The 19,973-nt window shown below is 45.0% G+C and overlaps 1 protein-coding gene across 1 annotated transcript in view; it reads right to left on the reverse strand.

Moving 5' to 3' along the window:
* SLC9A3 (solute carrier family 9 member A3) overlaps positions 1–19,973 on the reverse strand; it is a gene marked incomplete at both ends in the record, with an annotated part of 189,516 nt that overhangs the window by 101,144 nt on the left and 68,399 nt on the right. The window contains 3 exons of the mRNA XM_081346214.1: positions 145–365; positions 7,128–7,305; positions 10,852–10,930. Coding sequence (XP_081202340.1) covers positions 145–365; positions 7,128–7,305; positions 10,852–10,930 — 478 coding nt within the window. The remainder of the gene's footprint in view (positions 1–144; positions 366–7,127; positions 7,306–10,851; positions 10,931–19,973) is intronic.

Genomic DNA, 19,973 nt, shown 5'->3' on the forward strand with positions numbered 1-19,973 from the left:
ATACATTTGAACACAGAACAAACAGTTATAACAAATTAATCCTGTCCTGCCAGAGCAGCAAATGTTCCAGGGACAGAACATAGTCTTGTCTATCCCATATTAAGAAAGTACTAATATTAACAAAGATAAAACCAATTCTCTTACCAATGATTCTATAGATAGAGATGAAAACCAATGTCAGGAGTATGAAAGCAGTGTTCCAAGTCCAAATTTTAGGGTTAACAGCAGAAATTCCCAGGAACATAAAAATAATAGTTTCGGCACCACTTGCTAACATTTTCATGGAGTACCTCACGGTGGTAGAAGATTGGTCTGAAATATTTGCTTTGACATATTTCTGACAGCAGATACCACAGAATGTTATCCTGGAAAAATACAGTGAACATATTAGTCATATATCCTTGTGATCCTTTCTTCTAAATTGTAATTTTTGTTAAACTAATATGAAGTATGAAGAAAGAAATAAATATATCTGATGAATAATGTTAACTGGCAACCCAGTTATGTCTGAAGGCCATAACTTTTCTATACTTGAGATTTTAAGTAACAGTGTACTCTTAGGTGGTTTATTACACAAAATAGCTGTTCTTGAAATCTCAATTAATAGTATTTGAATGGGATATCTAGATAAAATATTCCCATGGGGCAGAAGCTATATTATACAGGTATGTTCTTGTAGCATTATAGAAATAAATGCAGTTCAGCTTTGAGATCCTATACAGATAATGCTTGACGTATGGCCATTTAGTGACCATTCTAAATTATGAGGATGCTGAATGGACTTAAGCTATATACCCAAAGTTATTGCTGCTGCAACAGCCCTGCAGTCAAGTGATCACCATTTGGGTGCTTGTCAACCTGCTTGCCCTTACGTTCAAGTGCAAGGTTGTTGCAACTGCCTCTACCTGCCTATTCATCCCCCTCTCCTACCTGGCGGGTGCCACCTGGCTGGATCCCACACCCTTGGGTCTCTGCTCCACCCTGTAATGCCTTGCTTCACTTATGCCTTCTCAATACTGCTTTTCTGAAAGAGAATCAGCTGATGTTCCTGAACTGAACTGGAAAATTGTGCCCTTCTGAGAGATTGTGTGAATGGTGCCTGTTGTGTAGTGAGTTCTTTGGAGGTAGTAAGCGAGATGAGAGGTTGCAAACAGGAACATTGCTTTATTGATGCAAACAGGAACAGAACTGAATCAGAGGCTTCGGTGCAGCTACTTATATGGTTGGCCACTAGGCAGTGACCAATAAGTTTAAAGGAACCCAAATCATCCAATGATCTTCTTGGAGACAGCAAGTCTGGCAAGTCAGGGATTGTTACACAGACACACCAATTGAGCAACCTTAAGCAGCATTCAAACAGACATGTGAAATAGTTCAAGTAAAATCCCAATACATTACACCCCTCCCCCCTACAATGTACACACATTATTAATATTATTTAAGAATAAAATCTTGTAAATATAGTGGTGGTCTGCGCAACCTTGCGGACCGTCTGGTGCACCAAGGCAACCCCTGGTCTACCAGCTTGCCTGCCAGGCTGGGTAGACCAGGGCTCACAAATTCACAAGAGTCGGATTGACTTGAGTCTCTTTGGCTGGCCATTCCAGGTCGGCCCAAACCAAAGTCCAAAGAAAAAACAGAGTCAGCGCAATTGCTGCCTTGTTCGGGTTGACTTTCCCCGTTGTACTGACTGGTTGGGTCCTCAGAGCGGGTGAACTGCCCTGCTTGGCTGCTGGTTTCTGGCTCTATTTGTGGACCTGTCATGAGGTGGCCATTTTTCAAAATGCTTCCGCAGCTGATCAATATGGTGGTGAATGACTCGCCCCCCCCATCCAGAGCCACCTCGTAGGAAAGAGGTCCTGAAATTTTGACAATTTTACCCAGCAGCCACAAGTTCCCATGCCCATAGTTCCGAGCCCACACCCCATCACCCACTTGCAACCCCCTTGGAGCCTTTGGACATGAGGTGTCTGCTGTCACCCTGTCAGGATGCAACCTGTCCAGTTTCATGATGAGCCTTCTTCCCCAGCGAAGCTCTGCTGGGCTCTTGTCTGTTGCTGTACAAGGCGTAGTGTCCTGGCAAAGCAAGAAATCAGCCCCCCTATGGTGCCAATCTCTGGTCACAATGCACTTGAGTGACTCCTTTGTCATGCACACCATTCATTCAACCTGCCTGTTAGTCGAGGGGTGAAAGGGAGCTGATGTTGCATGCCTTATGAGGTTAGTCCTCAAGAAGGCTTGAAACTCTGCCACTGTGAACTAGGCTCTGTTGTCCGAGACTATGACATCCGGTAGCCCGTGTGTGGCAAAAAGCTTTCTAAACACCTGGATGGTCCTAGCAGTAGTCATAGTTGCAATAGGAATTACTTCCAACCATTTAGAGTGGCTGTCGACCACTATCAAAAATAGCTGTCCCTGAAAGGGCCCAGCGAAGTTAATGTGAATCCTTGACCACGGTGTATGAGTTTCTTCCCATCTGTGGACAGGAGCATGTGGCATTTCTGGCCTGGACTGTTGACACGTGTAACACCCGTGTACTTGGGCCTTGATAGCCTTATCTAACCCTGGCCACCAATAGGTAGCTCCGTGCCAATGCCTTCATCCGGACTATGCCTGGATGGCCCTCATGCAGAGACTGAAGCACACAATGCCTTAATGAACTGGGGACAATAACCCTGCTCCCCCATAAGATGCAGCCTTTGTGAGCTGAAAGCTCATGTATACGTGTGAAGTAGCTCTGGAATTCTGGTCCAGGGCTATTTTTCAAGCCACCCTGTGTGAATCCATGACAAGACTCTACTTAAAACCTTGTCTGCAGCAGTTTCTGCAGCCACATCCCCAGCATGGAGGGGAAATTAAGGCAAATCCTGAATTGACAAAATGCAAGCTGCTGGAGCTGGAGCTGGTTCTATCTGTGGCAATGGCAACCTGCTAAGGTCGTCTGCATGGCCCATGTCTTTGCTGGGTTTGTGAACCTGCCTGTAGCTATAGGCTGACATAAAAATGGACCATCTTAATATTATAGGGGACAGTATTTGAGGCATCTGCCTATCTGTAGTAAATAACCCCAACAGTGGCTTGTGGTGAGCGAAGACCGTGAATTCCCTGCCATACAAGTAATCATGGAATTTCTTCAACCCGGCCACAATGGCCAAGGCCTCTTTGTTAATCTGAGTGTAATTGCGCTCAGCTGAGGACAATGTCCTTGAATAATAGGCAATGCGGACTTGAGTCCCATTACTTGACAAATAGCTTAAAACAGCCCCCACTCTATAGCTTAGAACAGCCCCCACCTTAGAACAGCCCCCATCACGTGCAATATATACAGGCAATGTTTCATTAAAGTGCGTAAGCACTGAATTGAAAGACAGTAGTGATTTTACTGCCTTAAAGCTGTTTTCGTGAACCTTGGTCCACTTCCATGGGGTATTTTTGTCTAAGTGGTGGTGTAACAACTCTGCCACTGCAGCCTTGTTAGGAAGGTATGCATGGTAAAAATTAAGGAGACCCAGAAATGCCTGAAGCTCTCCTTTGGACCTAGGCCTTGGTGCCAGCTGAATGGCCTTCAGCTTGGACTTGGCAGGGTGGATGCCTTTGGCATCAATATGGAATCCCAGGAATTCAGTGGAAGGGACCCCAATGTTACATTCAGTTTTTTTTTCCAATTTAAGTCCTGCTTCGTGGAACTGTTGAAGGATGGCTTTGAGCCTCCTTGCAAGCACCTCAGTGGACTCACCGGCAATGAGGACATCGTCAAAATAGGGGCAAACCCCTGGAATGCCCTTGAGCATACATTCCATAACTCCTTGGAAAATTCCTGAGGCTACGCTAACCCCGAATTGAAGACGTTTGACTTTAAAAATGTGACTGTGTGTCACAATTGTTTGTGCAGCTGCTGTGGCCTCATCTACAGGTAACTGCTGATAGGCCTGTGCCAAATCTAACTTAGCAAACACAGTACCTCCTTGCAGTGATGCCAAGATGTGACTAACGACTGGCACTGGGTATGCATGCTGCTTAAGTGCCCTATTTATGGTGCACTTGTAATCAGTGCAAATTCTGACCTCCCCATTGGCCTTAAGTGGTGTGACAATTGGGGTTTCCAATTCACCCCCATCTACGGGCTATAGTACCCCCTGACTGACTAGCTTGTCCAGCTCTGCATCAATTTTGTGTTTTAGTGCAAATGGCACTCTACAGGGTTTGATCCTAATAGGCATTACAGCAGGATCAAGTTTAAAGGCTATTGGAGGGCCCTTGTACTCTCCCAGGCTTGTGTCAAAAAACTCCTCGCATACTGACGCCAAGTTCAACACTTGTGTCCGGTGAATTCCAGTTACTTGAATGCCCAGAGCATCAAACCAATCAAACCCTATTAAGCTTGTTCTCTGGCCCTCCACCACATCTAGAGGCCCCTAAAACCCCTTGAACTTGACGGCCAAGATGGTCTCGCCTTTGACGGCTACATGGGAATTCTGGAAGTCAGTCAGGATGATGTCAGATGGCCTAAGCTTGGCCCACCTCTTGCTGCAGTTGCACACGAACTGAAAAGTCTCCAGGGAAATGATGGATACAGCTGAACCAGTGTCCAGTTCCATCCTGCAAGGAACACCTTGCAACTCAACTTGAAGCTGAAGTTTGGGATTAAGGGGGCAGCGAGCTCTCGTACAGCAAATGTTCCCATGGCTGGACCAAAACCCTACTCTATGCGCCCCCGGGGCCCCGGTATCTCTCCTGATCGGATCATCCAATTTGCGGTCCTTCTGGCAACCTCTACAGACTGATGTGATGTGGCCAGTCTTCCTGCAGGCCTGACATGTGGCTGTCCAGAACTGGCAGTCCGCTTGTTGGTGGCAGCTGCCACAGCCCAAACACTGAGAGAAAGGAACTGCCTTGTAAGGGGGCTTCAGTTCCTTGTCATGGTGCCGTTGGATCTTGTCAACTTCGTGGTCGAAGTCGGTGTCTTCTTGAAGTTCAGCATCCTTGTGGTGGGCAGCTTACTTGTGAGGAGTGCTTTTGGTGGGCCACAAGGCCTTCACGGCTCCGGTGGCGGCTTTGTCCACCATGACTTCTTTTAAGGCTTCCTGGAACGAGAGACTCTCTGTTGCAAAAGGTTTTTGTTGCAGCTCTCTGCTCCTTAGTCCACACACAAGTCGGTCTCGAAGTCTTTCTTCCAAGTCTGAAAATTGGCACAGGTGCGAAGCTTGTCTCAACACCACGATGAATTCCATGGCCATATCTCCAGGTTGTTGAACTCGTTGTTCGAAGGCATGCCTCCATGCAATCACCGACAGCTTGAGCTAGAAATGGTAGCCGAGCCATTTCTTCAGGTCCACATAAGTAGCGGACTCCAGCTGCTAAGTTCTCTGCGATGTCAAATGTTGCAGACCCGCAGACACAGAGGAGTGTTGCAGCCTTCAGGCCATCTTCAGTGACTTGGTTGGCACGGAGGTAGTTTTCTACTCTTGAGATGTAGGATGACCATCTCTCTGGGTGAGTAACATCAAATTCCTTAAGCTTTCCGACTTTCGCCATTGTAGGGAAGTCTTCGCGGGTCGTGCCTCTCATTGCCTCGTCCTGCTTCTTCTGAAGGCCCTGGGACTGGTCCGCAGGGTGGTGTGGTCACTAGCATGGCTTGCTAGGCTGACTGAGGGGGGGGAACACGGTCCCTGCCAGGTGCTTTGCTGGCCTCACCCCCTAGTTACTTTCAGCTCTTCCAAAGAAGCAGGATTCCACCTTTGTTGCCAGTGTTGTATAATGAGTTCTTTGGAGGCAGTAAGCAAGACAAGAGGTTGCAAACAGGAACATTGCTTTATTGAGGCAAACAGGAACAGAACTGAATCAGAGGCTTCTGTGCAGCTACTTATACGGTTGGCCACTAGGTGGCAGCCAATAGGTTTAAAGGAACCCATTCCCGTCCCAAATCATTCAATGATCTTCTTGGAGACAGCAAGTGTGGCAAGACAGTGAACATTACACAGACACACCAATTGAGCAACCTTAAGCAGCATTCAAACAGACACGTGAAACAGTTCAAGTAAAATCCCAATACATTACAGTGCCCATCTCCAGAATGGTGTACGGCAGTCTCTGTAGGAAGACCTCATGTCACATTTTCTGGGTGCTCTTTTGGAAAGCTGATCTTCAGAAGAGGAAAGTGGAACAAGGCATGATGGAACAGGGAGGAAGCCCAGGATTGTGAGACCAGCAGGGCAGGAAACTGTACAAGAGGTGCCTCAGGGTAGTAGAGGCTCTGGGAGGCCTGGCACAGGCCACATTGAGCTGGAGAGATGTAGTACTGGGCTGGATTTGTGCCAGGCCTCCCCAACATCCTGAGGCACCCTATGCTCTACTTAGTGATCTGTGCAGTTGCTAAATCACCATATTAAGCTGGAATTGTAGTTGTTAAGTGAAGCACCTCTAACATTACTAAGTTGTTAAGTGGGCACCTCTAACATCTACAACTATTTATGACTATGATTTTGGGCTCTGTTATGATAAGTCAAGAACTACCTGTATAGCCATGAGACACAAGAATATTCCATTCATGCATCTTTGTAATATTCTGGTGTTTTGAAATGTTATTGGATTATATGCTGTTTTATGTGAAAATAATCAGCAGCTATGTGACATTATACTTGGAGCAGTTTGCAAGTAGAAAGAACTTGCATATTACTAATCATTTTAGAATATGTAAAAAGCCAAAAGGCAACTTATTAATTGACCATGTAGATCTTCTTCTTGATATCCTGCTTCTTCCTACCCTGTTGGATTTATTACCAAATTATCAATTTATAATTAATCTACACATCAATGTTTCTGATTTACATACTCTGTAGCTGGATTCCACACCTGAACTGCATATGCCAGTCAGCCAGCCAGCCAACCAGTCTTGAATTCACAAAGAATTCATATTGACTCACATTATGTACTCACAAATAGGAATCTTCTGTGTTTTGTAGCTAAATCTTTTTATATGTACAATGTAAATAGCTGTATAAACAGATTCTCAACATGAACATATATATTTTTAACTTTTAAATAAAGATAGCTTACTTTTTCAAGTTAGTGAAAAACTGTAAATTAAATGATAATTTCCTCTAGTAAAAAAAACAATTGAAACTTACGCAAGGATGGCAGATAGTGAGAGCATCTCAGCTGTCAAATAGGAGAGATACGAAATGACAAATACAAATCCAGGCTCAATTATTCTGACATGCTTTGTGAAACGAGTGACAAATGAGAGCAGAAATGCAAACATAATGCCAATAAAAGTACCTCCAAGGCTCACCACAAAGAAAGATACTGCAATAAAAATCACATAAAAATTACACTTTGTTTAGAATAGAATAGAATAGAATAGAATAGAATAGAATAGAATAGAATAGAATAGAATAGAATAGAATAGAATAATTTGGAGGGACTTTAGATGTCTTCTAGTCCAAACCTTGCTCAAGCAGTAGACCTATATGATCATTTCAGAAACATGGCTGTACAGTATATTCTTAAAAATCTTTAAAAACATAGATATTTGATCCAGGATGAAATACAGTTAATTTTTGGGATGATTAGGATAAGATGTCATAGAAAGTTTTCTATGAGCTGATTATAATAATAGTTTATTAACAGCCGGTTTGGAAACTTTATCTTTTTTATAATTATTGTTCTTTCTGTTAATTGTTTTGTCATTAATATGCCATATAGATAGGTTAGTAATTTGCAAATAGATTTAGTAGTTTAAAAATCTTTTGGGCCTGTTTTGCAAGGGGTGAGAAATTAATATTATAGTAATGTATCAATCAGTATTCAACTCGGAGAGATAATATGTGTACAGTTAGGGTTGTTTTTTTTTCAATGCACTTTTTAAATGTCTTGTTTGCTGTGTGATTTTGTTTGTTTATCTTTTGGAGTTTTGTATTTTAACTTTTTAAAAAATAAAATAAAAACATTAACAAAACAATCTCCAGAGATCAAGAACTCACAACTTCTGAAGGCAGCTGTTCCACGAGCTCTCACTATCAGGAAATTTCTTTTTATTTCCACTTTGTCTGCGTTCAAATGCTTTGGAGAATAGGTTACCTCTTCTTTGTGGCAGCTTCTTAGATTTTGGAAGACTGCTATCATGTCACCCCAATCCTTCTTTTCATTAGACATACCCAGTTCCTGCAATCTTCTTCATATATTTTAACTTCCAGTGTCCTGGAGATCATTTTTGTTGTTCTTCTCTGCATTCTTTTTTGTATCATGTTGACAAAAACTGGATGCAATATTCCAAATGTAGTCTTATTAAGGAATTATAAAATGGCACTAACACTTCTCATGATCTTGATTCTATTCCTCTGTTAATAAAGCCCAGGACTATGTGGGCTTTTTTGGTGGCTGCAGCACAGTGCTACTCATATTTAAGTGGTTTTCCATTAGGACTCCTAGATCCCTCTCACATTCACTACTATTGAGCCAGGTACCACCTATTCTATACCTATGCATTTGGTTTATCTTGCCTAAATGTAAAACCTTACTTTTCTCACCATTGAATTTCATTTTGGTTGGACAGGGCCCAATGTTCAAGTCTGTCAAAATCCTTCTGGATCTTGAGGTTATCTTCTAAAGTGTTGGGTATTCCTGCCAGCTTGGTGTCATCTGCAGATTTGATGAGTTCTTCTTCTATCCTCTTGTCCAAGTTGTTTATGAAGATGTTGATGAGTACTAGGCCTAAGAGAGAAACCTGCAAGACCCCACTGCATACATCTCCATCTCCATGTAGAGGTAGTTCCAGTAAGGAATACAGGTTGAATGCGGTTGGTCAGCCAGTTATGAATCCAAATGGTGGTGATGCTGTCTATTCCATATTTTTCTATCTTACCAAATAGTATGTAGTGATCTACTGACTTATGAAGTTTTAGTTACTTTTGCTCTTTAATAGGCTTCATACAAAAGTCCAACACAGATTATGTATATATAGTACAGTACCCATGATAGGAATCCACAAATAGAAGGTATAAATTGTTCAAAAGAAATCAAGCCATCAAGCCCAAAGTCCGGAATGGTATAGGAGCTCCTGCCTTGGGCAGAGGGTTGGACTAAAAGACCTCCAAGATTCTTTCCATCCTATTATTCTATGTTCTATATTCTGTGTTCTAAATGGCAACAAACTTTCTGCAAAGTGTGCTCATGGCTCCTATCCCTGAACATGTTAAGCAAATAGCCAGCACCAGTTCATCTCTTCCAATATGTATTCCACATATGTGCCTTCTTATTGTCTAGTGGTAATCCCTCCCTTTCCAATCTTTCCAATCTACAAGGAAGAAAAATAAGGGGGAGGGAGAAGGTCAAGCACAGGATATGTGTTAACTCACTAAAATGGTGAATATATGACTGAGAGAGATGATTCAAAGGTCAAAAATACCTGTCTTGGACACGAAGTTATGACTGTTTAAATATTAATTTCTGCTCTCCAATATATATATATATATATATATATATATATATATATATATATATATATATATATATATATATATATATATATATATATATATATATACAGATAATTTTGTGTGTGTGTGTGTGTGTGTATGTGTAATTTTTTTGGATTACTAACAAAGAATTAAAGGGATTAATAAAAGAATTAGCAATCCAAAAAATTTACACAAATATGAACTGTCACTGTTGTGACTACTGCCTGTGGATGGCCTTGGGTTAGGCTGAAACAGGAAATAAGATTTGTCCCGTGTTTGGGGCCTAGCAAGGTATTCTAAATACTTAACAAACACTTAACAAACAACAAACATAATTTTTTGTGTATCTAAAAGATTAGGATTTTGTTCAAGGTAAGTTAATACTATTAATGTTACCATGCACTGTGTGGCTTTAAATTACAAGAAGGCATTTTATTAATCTTTTGGGACATTTACCACTGGCATACCCATTTAGTTTAATGAGTGGAAATGTCAGCTTTCTATGTGGAATGAAAATGGCCCAATGAAAAAAAAATGGTTGCTTGTAAAAGATTAAATTATTTTTAAGAAGTTGTCAAACAGGGTGGAAAAATTTACATTTGGAATTTAATATGGATATTGACTTGAAACAAATTAAAGTTGAAACTTTGTCAGTGAACAGATTACTTTTAATTTACCTTCAAGTTAAATCTAATTTAAGATCTGATTAAACCTCATACTGTTGGTCTACCTTTAGATCTGACCAATACATGATTAATATATATTATTATTAATAATAATACCTCCAAATCACAAGACATTGGCCTTATTCTTATTCTTCCCCTCTGCAGTTTGAATATAAAGTACAAAAGACTAAAAAGAGATTTTCGTAGACATTCCAGCCTTTGAACTACCCAAGGAACCAACACAGCAAAGTTTCGCTGTCCGGCAAGCTTCCATGCCAGCTGCCTTTCTTTCCTCTCACTTTGCCTCTTTTTAACCTCACACCCCACCTTCTGTAAGGGAAGGCAAAAGCCTCACTCTCCCTCTAGTGAAGATGGCCTTCATGTTTATGTGTCTCCCAGCGCCACCATTGGCTCCCACACCACATGGTCTGACCCAGTCAATCAAGCCATGCTCTGGGTGTAGTGCTCTGGCACCTCATGGCTCCTCCTAGAGGAAGCAGACAGTACCTGAGGGGACCCCACCCCACCCTACCATCAGCGGGGCATTTTCAAAAACATCATATAAAGTAATCTTTATCTATCTATCTATCTATCTATCTATCTATCTATCTATCTATCATCCATCTATCTATCTATCTATCTATCTATCTATCTATCTATCTATCTATCTATCTATCTATCTATCTATCTATCTATCTATCTATCTATCATCATAAATAGCTACCAACCTATGCCTTTTATGCATTCCACACCGGTCACATATTCAGCTCCTATTGAAACAAAAGACTCAAACACATTATATAGCACCTAAAAGAGAAATAAAATTGTAGTTTCATGAATAAATAATATGAGACAATTAAAACAGAGAATTCCATTTAAAAATATGTAAACAAACATTGATCAAATGCTTATGCAAAAATATTTTTCAGTTGGATCTGATTCTCAGAGACTTTGGACAAGCCCCTGCAGTTTTCTTGGCAAAGTTTTTCAAAAGGGGTTTGCCATTATCTCCTTCCTAGGGTTAAAAGAAAGTGGCTTTCTGCTTAAGGTGAGACTAGAACTCATACTCTTCCAGTTTTTAGCCAGATACCTTAACTGCTATACCAAACTGGCTTCCATATCCAATAACAAATATCAAATGTATCAAAATCATATTAAAAAGCTAACATATATTTTACTATATAAGGAATAAAGTTTGGGGGTAATTTGCATATTTCTCAGCTTGCCTGGCCATGGGATGCTGGTACAATCAAGATCTGGCTGCTCTGGTCATTATCATCTGTCATTTCCCCTCTCTCGATTTCCTATTACATACACATAAAGCTTTATTGCCCTTTCATCCTTCCCCCTTTCTTCCCCCTTTCATCCTTCCTCAATCTTCTTCTTTTGATGGCAGAATGCCTATGAGAAGTCAAGCTGAACCAAGCAGAGCTGACATTCTGCCCCCCTTGACAGAGATGTTAGTCCTGCAAAAGAAAATGAGAGGGGAGAGATATACAAAATTTCTCAATTAGCAAAACACTTCATTATGGCTTATCTGGGTATGGGTCATGGAATTTTTAAAGCAGTTTGGGGCTTTAATATGTTGGGAGTTGGCCCATTCAATTTCTGAGGGTGGAAAGTCTTTCCAGGCTAATAAATACTGGGTTTTTTCCTGATGTATGTGAGAGTCCAAAATGTCTTTGACTTCAAAGTGCTGCTATCCCTCAATCATAATGGGGTCGGGAGTTGGTTGCAATATGGGATGGAAGGAAGATATAATTTCTGGTTTCAGTAGGCTACAATGAAATACTGGGTGTACATGTCTGAGCATTTTTGGCAGCTCAGATTCTACAATTACTGGCTAATAATCCTTTTGATGGAGAAAAGTCCAACATATTTCGACCCCATTAAGAGATGCAAAGCTCAGTTTGCACATTATAGCCAACTAGATAAAGTGATCTCTGACAATGGTCCTCATTTTGCAAGCCTACAGTTTAGGAAATTTGCCTTTGAGTGGGAGTTTGAGCATGTGACTTCCTCACCATGTCATCCACAAGCTAATGGCAAAACTGAATCAGCTGTGAAGATTGTTAAGAATTTATGCAAGAAAGAGCAAAGTGTTGGTAAACACCCATGGAAGGACATTCTAAATTGGAGAAATACTCTAACCAAGGAAATGGACAGTAGTCTGGTACAGAGACTGATGTCAAGGAGACTAAAGACCTCCTTACCAGTGGCAAATAAGTTACTGAAGCCCTCTGTGATACAAAGTGTTCCAGAAAAGTTACATCTTAAGTATTCAAGGTAAGATATGACAAATCAGCCAGAGATTTTCCAGAATTGAATATTGGGGAATGAGTCCATATGAAACCACTGCCTGGAGATCGAACAGGTCATTGGAAAATGGGTATATGTTTACAAGTAGCACCATACTCCTATCTAGTGGACATTGATGGAATCCTCTATCGTTGCAATCATGTGGATCTGCATGTGGTTGAGCAGCCTGACTCTTCATATCCAGTGGACAGGCCAGACTCACCTGGTATTACTGAGCCAAACTTACCCACTGACAATAGGAAACACACAGTATTGATGCCACAGAGCAATGCTAATGACAGTTTTGAGTGAGGTGGTATACCTGACAGCAGTCAAATGCAGAACATCTCAGTAAGTGGTGAGAAGAGCCCAGCAACCTCAGTGAGGTCGGAGAAACTCTTAATACAAAGAGGGCCAGTCTTCATCTGTAGTGGCAGTCATTCACAACCACCCAACAGACTTAACCTATAGGAAGTGTTGTTACTAATTCTCACCCAATATTTCACAATGTTGTTTGGTTAACATGAAAAGGGTGTTGTGTTTACCTTATATGCAGCTCTATCATTCATCTCTATTGTATTTGTTTCCTGTGTCACATTGTTACTCTATGTGATTTATCTCTATTGTTCCTGTGATGCATTTCCTGTTCCTGTTGTATTCTCACTCTCTAAAAAATATGGCTTCTGCACAATGATGGCTTGTATTTACTTACTCCACATAAAACAGTCCATTGATATCTCTTTCTATGGGACTTTGGGCTCTGCTAATGCCTGGAGAAGCACAAGTATTTTCTCTTGTCACCTCTTGGTAGAGGCACAAATGGGGTAGCTAGCCACGTAGCTCACTATGTCCTTTTTTCAGTGACAGTTACCAAAATGGCCACTTGATTAGGTGTGGGACTTTTACAAAACCAAAATGTCCCGCCATTTTGAATCATGCTTTTTTTTGTAGAACCATTAATTGTTGGCTTTGTGGGACACATAGTTTGGCTCGCACCCAAGCTAGACCATTTTGAATTGTACACTCTCCCTTGTACATTTGGAACCACTTGTCCTCCTCCAAAGCTGCCTTTAGGGTACCCTTTAAATCATCAGCTAGGTGGGTTTTCGTTTTGGCTTGTGCCTGGGTGGTGACTAGGGCTGCCAGTTGCCTGAAGGGAATGACCGGTTTAATTACATCTGGCTTTGAACTATTTATTTTAGCAGCCTGGATAAAGCATCTGCTAGAAAGTTCCTCCTTCCTGGGAGATACCTTAATGTGAAATTGAATTGGTTAAAGTACTGAGCTCATCAATCCTGTTTGGGTGATAGTCTCAGGGGATTTCAAGGCTTCTACATTTTTATGGTCAGTCCATACTTCAAATGGGGTTTTCCCTCTTAGAAAGTGCCTCCAAGTTGCATCGCATAGGCTTCCTTCTCCCAGATTGCCCATCTCTGCTCCATCTCATTTAGCTTTTTAGAAGTGTTGGCACATGGCTGCAGAACCCCTTGCTTATTTTCCTGGAGAAGCACTGTGCCCACTGTGACATCACTAGGATCAGCCAGAATGATGACGGGGGTGTTGGGGTCTGGGTGTTTTGGTGGTTTGGTACCGGCTCCCCTGCGAACAAGCGCTTAAGTTTTTTGAATGCAGCCTGGCATTATAATCCATTTAAGTGGTTGGTTGGGTTTGGGTTTCCCCTTCCCTCTTTAGCAGGTTGGTGATGGGGAGGTATGTCCAGGCAAACAAGGGGGTGAACTGGTGGTAAAAAATTGCCAATCCCAAGAAGCTTTGTAGTTGTTTTTGGGTGTGGGGAGGAACCCACTCTAGAACTGCCTGCACCTTTTTGGGGTCCATTTCTATCCCATCATGGGAGATGTGGTAGCCCATATTAAAGTGTTCAGAGAATTACGAGAGGGAGACGGCAGGCTGGGTTCCAAGTGTTTATTTTGCTTCCGCTCCGGACAGCTGACAAGCAGAGAAACCCTTGCTTTTATAGCGAACTGTCAACTGTTACAACCAATCAGGGAACTGTATTCTCCCACCTCGAGGCGGAGACCAATGGCCTGCCGGCAGCTTTGACAGCTCCTGGCCAACTGCGCTTGCGCGGCTAGGTCAGGGGGGAATCCGCCGGCTGGCTGGCCCGCCGGCTGAGGGAAAGCGTGTTCAGGAACTGGTGTTTTGACAGCTCACGGCTGTCAGCTGGGCCGGTTCTGGTGCACACGCAATTGCGTTAGCCAGCCTTTTGACAGCTGTCAACTGTCAACGGCTGCCGCCGGCTTGTGCGTGTGCGTGATTTCTTCCGGCAGCCTTTTGACCGCTGTCACTGTCAATGGCTGCCGTGTTGGGAATTCCCCTGGTAAAGCCTCAGGTCTGGACGCTACCTTGAGCCGTGTTAACCCTTGTAACTATCAGTATATAACACCCCTTTCCCCCCCTGAATTGAGACCTTAACAACATCTTTTAACTGAACTGTCAGGAATAACATTTTTAACAGAGGCGTTGAGCGACAGCGTGCTTCCAGCCCATTCAAAGTCCGCGAGGTAGGCGGGGGACCATCTGGTCCTGCTGGAGCGGCGGAGGAGGGGCCCTTCCTCTTCTGCTGGTGTTTCTTCAAGGGGTGGTGAAGGTGGGGGTTGTGAGTCCCTGGATGGTTGCGGTACGCCTGGGGTGTCGTTACTGGGCGGTTCGGAGTCCATGGGGGGTAGATTCAGGGGGAGGTTTGGAAGTGCCCTGGGTCAGAGTTGGTCTGTGTGTCTGTGGAGGACAAGTCCCCTTCCAATGTCTACTGTATAGGATAAAGGGCCAGTTTGATCCAGGATGACTCCCTGGATCCATTTATTCTTTCCCCCATAGTCCCTGGTCCAGATGTTCTGCCCCTGGGCAAATGTCCTGGGTGGGGGTTTATTGCCCTCCTCGGCCGCCAGTCTGTCTGGGTGGAGTCTGTCAAGTCTTGTCACCAGCCGGCGGCCACAGCGCAGTTCCGCGGGGGATTTCCCGGTGGTGGAGCAGGGCGTAGTGTGGTGAGCCAGGAGGAACTGAGCTAGGCGGCGGTGCCAATCTCCCACGATGATCTTCCGGAGGGCATCTTTGGTGGCCCTCACGATAACCTCTGCAAGACCGTTAGATGAGGGGTGGAAGGGGGCTGACATGGCGTGCCTAATACAGTTGTTCTTTGGAAAGATCTGAAATTCACGAGAGGTAAATTGAGGGCCATTGTCGGAGATTAAAACATCGGGGAGGCCATGTGTTGCGAAGATTCCCCTGAGAGCCTGAATGGTGGCAGCTGTTGTTGTGTTGGAAATTGGGAGAACCTCCAACCACTTTGAATAACTATCCACTACGATGAGGAAGGTCTGTCCCTGGAAGGAGCCAGCAAAGTCAATGTGGACCCGGGACCATGGATTCCGGGCAGTTTCCCACTTGTGAATAGGGGCCTGGGGTTGTACTGGTCGGGATTGCTGGCATAAATAGCAGCCAGCAACGTGTGTTTCAATATCCTTGTCGATTTCAGGCCACCAGACGTAACTGCGGGCCAAGGCTTTCATCTTTACGATGCCAGGGTGCCCGTCGTGTAGTGTGTGTAGGACTTTGGGTCTGTGTATGGGCGGCACTATCACTCTGCAGCCCCAGAGTATGCAACCTAGGTGAGAGGACAGCTCATTTCGTCTTGTGAAGTATGATTGGAAATCAGAGCTGGGGGGATGGATTGCCAGCCAGAGGATACCCACGCCAGTACCCTGCTGAGGATTTTGTTTCTGCCGGTTGCGGCAGCGATGTCTCTTGCTGTAAGTGGGCATTCCAGGAGCTCCTGGACAGCTAAGATCTGACTAGCCGGGTCCGGGTCTGGGTCTACGAGGGGAAAAGGTAGCCTGCTGAGGCCATCAGCATGGCACATTTGCTGTCCTGGTTTGTAAATTAATTGGTAGGAATAAGCTGAGAGGAACGTTGTCCACCGCAGCATTCTTGGGGACAGAATTTGGGGAGTTTGATGGTCCCAGGTGAATAGTCCTAGCAATGGCTTATGGTCCGTAAATATAGTGAATGGCCAGCCATAAAGGTAGTCGTGGAATTTTTTAATGCCCGCCACAATTGCCAGTCCCTCTTTGTCGATCTGGGCATAGTTCCTTTCAGCTTTGGAGAGAGTCCTAGAATAATAAGCAACCGGTGCCTGTGTCCCGTCACTTAGTAGGTGGCTCAAAACTGCTCCGATCCCGTATGGGGATCCGTCGCATGCGATACAGAGGGGTTTGTCTTCTTTGTAATGGGAAATGGTTGCGTTGCTAAAGAGCATCTGTTTGAGCTTTTTGAAACTATCATCGTGGACTGCTGTCCACTGCCATGTCGCCCCTTTGTCAAGTAACCTATGGAGGGGCTCTGCTATGGTTGCCTTCCTGGGTAGGAAGGCATGGTAGAAATTCAAGAGCCCAAGGAACGCTTGGAGCTCTGTTTTGTTTTTGGGGGTTGGGGCGGCCTTGATGGCTAAGATTTTGGAGTTTGTGGGGTGGATTCCCTGAGAATCTATTTTGTATCCAAGGAATTCCGTGGATGGAACGCCTATCGAGCATTTTTCGCATTTGAGCTTAAGTCCTGCTCTACGGAATCTGGTTAGTACTTCGTGCAGTCTGGCTGCTAAAATGCTCTCGGATTCCCCTGCAATGAGGATGTCATCGAAATAGGGGCAAACCCCAGGGATTCCTTTCAGGGTTCTTTCCATGACTTCCTGGAAAATGCCAGGAGCCACTGAGATTCCGAATTGGAGGCGGGTCACCCTGAACGCTCCTCGGTGTGTGACAATGGTTTGGGCATCAGCTGTTTCCCTAGTGACGGGGAGCTGGAGGAACGCATGCGCCAGATCGAGTTTTGCAAAAATAGCGCCAGAGCCGATTTCTGACAGGACGTCCTTAACTGCTGGAACCGGATAAGCGTGGGGGTTCAATGCGCAGTTGAGGGTCGCCTTATAATCAGCGCAGATCCTCACGTCCCCATTAGGTTTGACAGGTGTTACTATTGGGGTTTCCCAAGTTCCCCCGTCAGTGGGCTCTAGGACCCCTAGGGCGACTAGGCGGTCCAGTTCACTCTCAATCTTTTGTTTTAGGGCAAAGGGGACCCTTCTGGCTTTGCTTCTTATCGGAACGACCTCCTTCTTGAGTTTGAGGTCGATAGGGGGGCCAGTGTATTTGCCTAACGTCCTATCGAAAACATCAACAAATGTTTTACAGACGTTTTCCAGGGTTTGCGAATGGATGCGGTTAGTACCCTCTAGGCGGATGCGGCTGGCCCTGGGTCCTTCGATGATCTGAGCTAAAAGGTGCCCTTGAAACTTTTTAAATTCTACTCTCAGCTTGGCCTGCCCCTTTAAGCTTATGGGAGCGCCCTGAAAATCAGCAAGTAAGATTTGGGACGGCTGAAGGGGAATGCGTCGTTTGCACTTAACGCTGATTTTCTGGAGAGTGTTCCAGGAAATGATAGAGACGGAGGACCCTGAGTCCACTTCCATCTCACATGGGATGCCTTGGATCTTAACCCAAATCTTAATTTTGGGTTGTAGGTGATGGATGGCAAGGGGCTTCTGGCTGGAGAGAATGGATAGTACAGAGGGCTGCAAGGTTTTTTGGGGAGAGCGGGAAAACCTAGTCCTACTTGATGGAATTTCCTCAAGTTCGTGGAGGGTCTCCCGGTTTTGGCTGCGACACACGGAGTGGATATGCCCAGTCTTTCCACATCCATGGCACTTGGCGTTCCTGAACCGGCATGTGGCTCTGGCGTGAGCCCCGCCGCAGCTGGCACACCTGGCCCTTGAGCTTGAAGGGATGGTTTTTTGGCTGGTGCCCCCTGGCTTGGTTGGTCTGCGGTTCCCCTCACGGCCGATGGCCATTCTGTTGAATCTGGGAATGATCGCGTCCACACCGAGATCGCCCTCAGGAGTCTCGATATCAGGCTCCCTGGCCTGATGGACTGAGCCGCTAGGGCTGCCCCTTAATGCGGAGAAGTCTTCACGGTGGCTATCTTCATATGCCATGATCTCCAGAGTGAGCTCCGCGAGATCCATCGTGGGCTTCACCACCAGCTTCCACTGAAGCCGCTCGTTTTGGAGTCCAGCGATGATCTGGTCTCTGATGCGATCCTCCAGGTCCGGGAATTGGCATCTGCGGGCAGCGTGACGGACCCCCGCGATGAATGCAGTGGGTGCCTCACCCGGTTGCTGACGGCGGCGAGCAAAATGGAGCCGCCAGTACAATTCCGACCGCCTGGGCATAAAATGCTTGCTGAGGCGTTCGGTCAGCTCGGCATATGATATTGTGGCGACCGGGTCTGGGCTGCAGAGTCCCACGGCGATGTCGTAGCTGGCCGGTCCACTGAGGCAGAGTAATGCCGCGGCTTTGTGGCAGTCTTCCGTGATCTTATTCACGACGAGGTACCCCTCGACCTGCCCCCAGTGCGACTCCCATCCTTCGGGGTGTTGGACGTCAAACTCCCTGATGTGTCCGAGGTTGGCCATTCTCTGGGTCCGCGGTACCGTGCGAGCGATTAGAAGGGTTCCTTTGCCCTCAGCCAGTGACTTCAGCAGTGACTTCAGCGGCTGGAGGGATTGGAACTCCTTCTAGCTGTGACTTAGCTCAGTGACTAGCTCTGTTGTACCGGGATCCCATCCTCATCGCCAGGTAAAGTGTTCATAGAATGACAAGAGGGAGACGGCAGGCTGGGTTCCAAGTGTTTATTTTGCTTCCGCTCCGGACAACTGACAAGCAGAGAAACCCTTGCTTTTATAGCGAACTGTCAACTGTTACAACCAATCAGGGAACTGTATTCTCCCGCCTCGAGGCGGAGACCAAGGGCCTGCTGGAAGCTTTGACAGCTCCTGGCCGACTGCGCTTGCGCGGCTAGGTCGGGGGGGAATCCGCCGGCTGGCTGGCCCGCCGGCTGAGGGAAAGCGTGTTCAGGAACTGGTGTTTTGACAGCTCACGGCTGTCAGCTGGGCCGGTTCTGGCACACACGCAATTGCGTTAGCCAGCCTTTTGACAGCTGTCAACTGTCAACGGCTGCTGCCGGCTTGTGCGCATGCGCGATTTCTTCCAGCAGCCTTTTGACCGCTGTCACTGTCAACGGCTGCCGCGTTGGGGATTCCCCTGGTAAAGCCTCAGGTCTGGAGGCTACCTCGAGCCGTGTTAACCCTTGTAACTATCAGTATATAACACATATAGTCAATTTTTTTCTGGTGGAATTTGCATTTGGACAGTTTGGCATATAGTTTGGCTCCTTGAAGCTTCTTGAGGAGCTCTGACTAGCTTTAGGTGCTCTGCCATTGTCTCAATACAGATTAAAATATCCAGGTAAACTAACACTCCCTTACATAGGTATTTAAGCAGCGCTTCATTTATTAGCTGCATAAACACAGTAGGAGCCCCTTGCAATCCAAAAGGGAGGACCCGGAACTGGAAGCATCCTAAGGGGCAATTGAAAGCTGTTTTCCACTCATCCCCTGCTTTGATCCTCACTCGATAGTATGCCTCCTACAAAACCAACTTGATGAAGATCCTTCCCTTGGCCAAATCAGCTAGCATATCCTTCA

This window comes from Vipera berus (assembly GCF_964194415.1).
Source record: "Vipera berus genome assembly, chromosome: Z".
Classification (NCBI taxonomy): Eukaryota; Metazoa; Chordata; class Lepidosauria; order Squamata; family Viperidae; genus Vipera; species Vipera berus.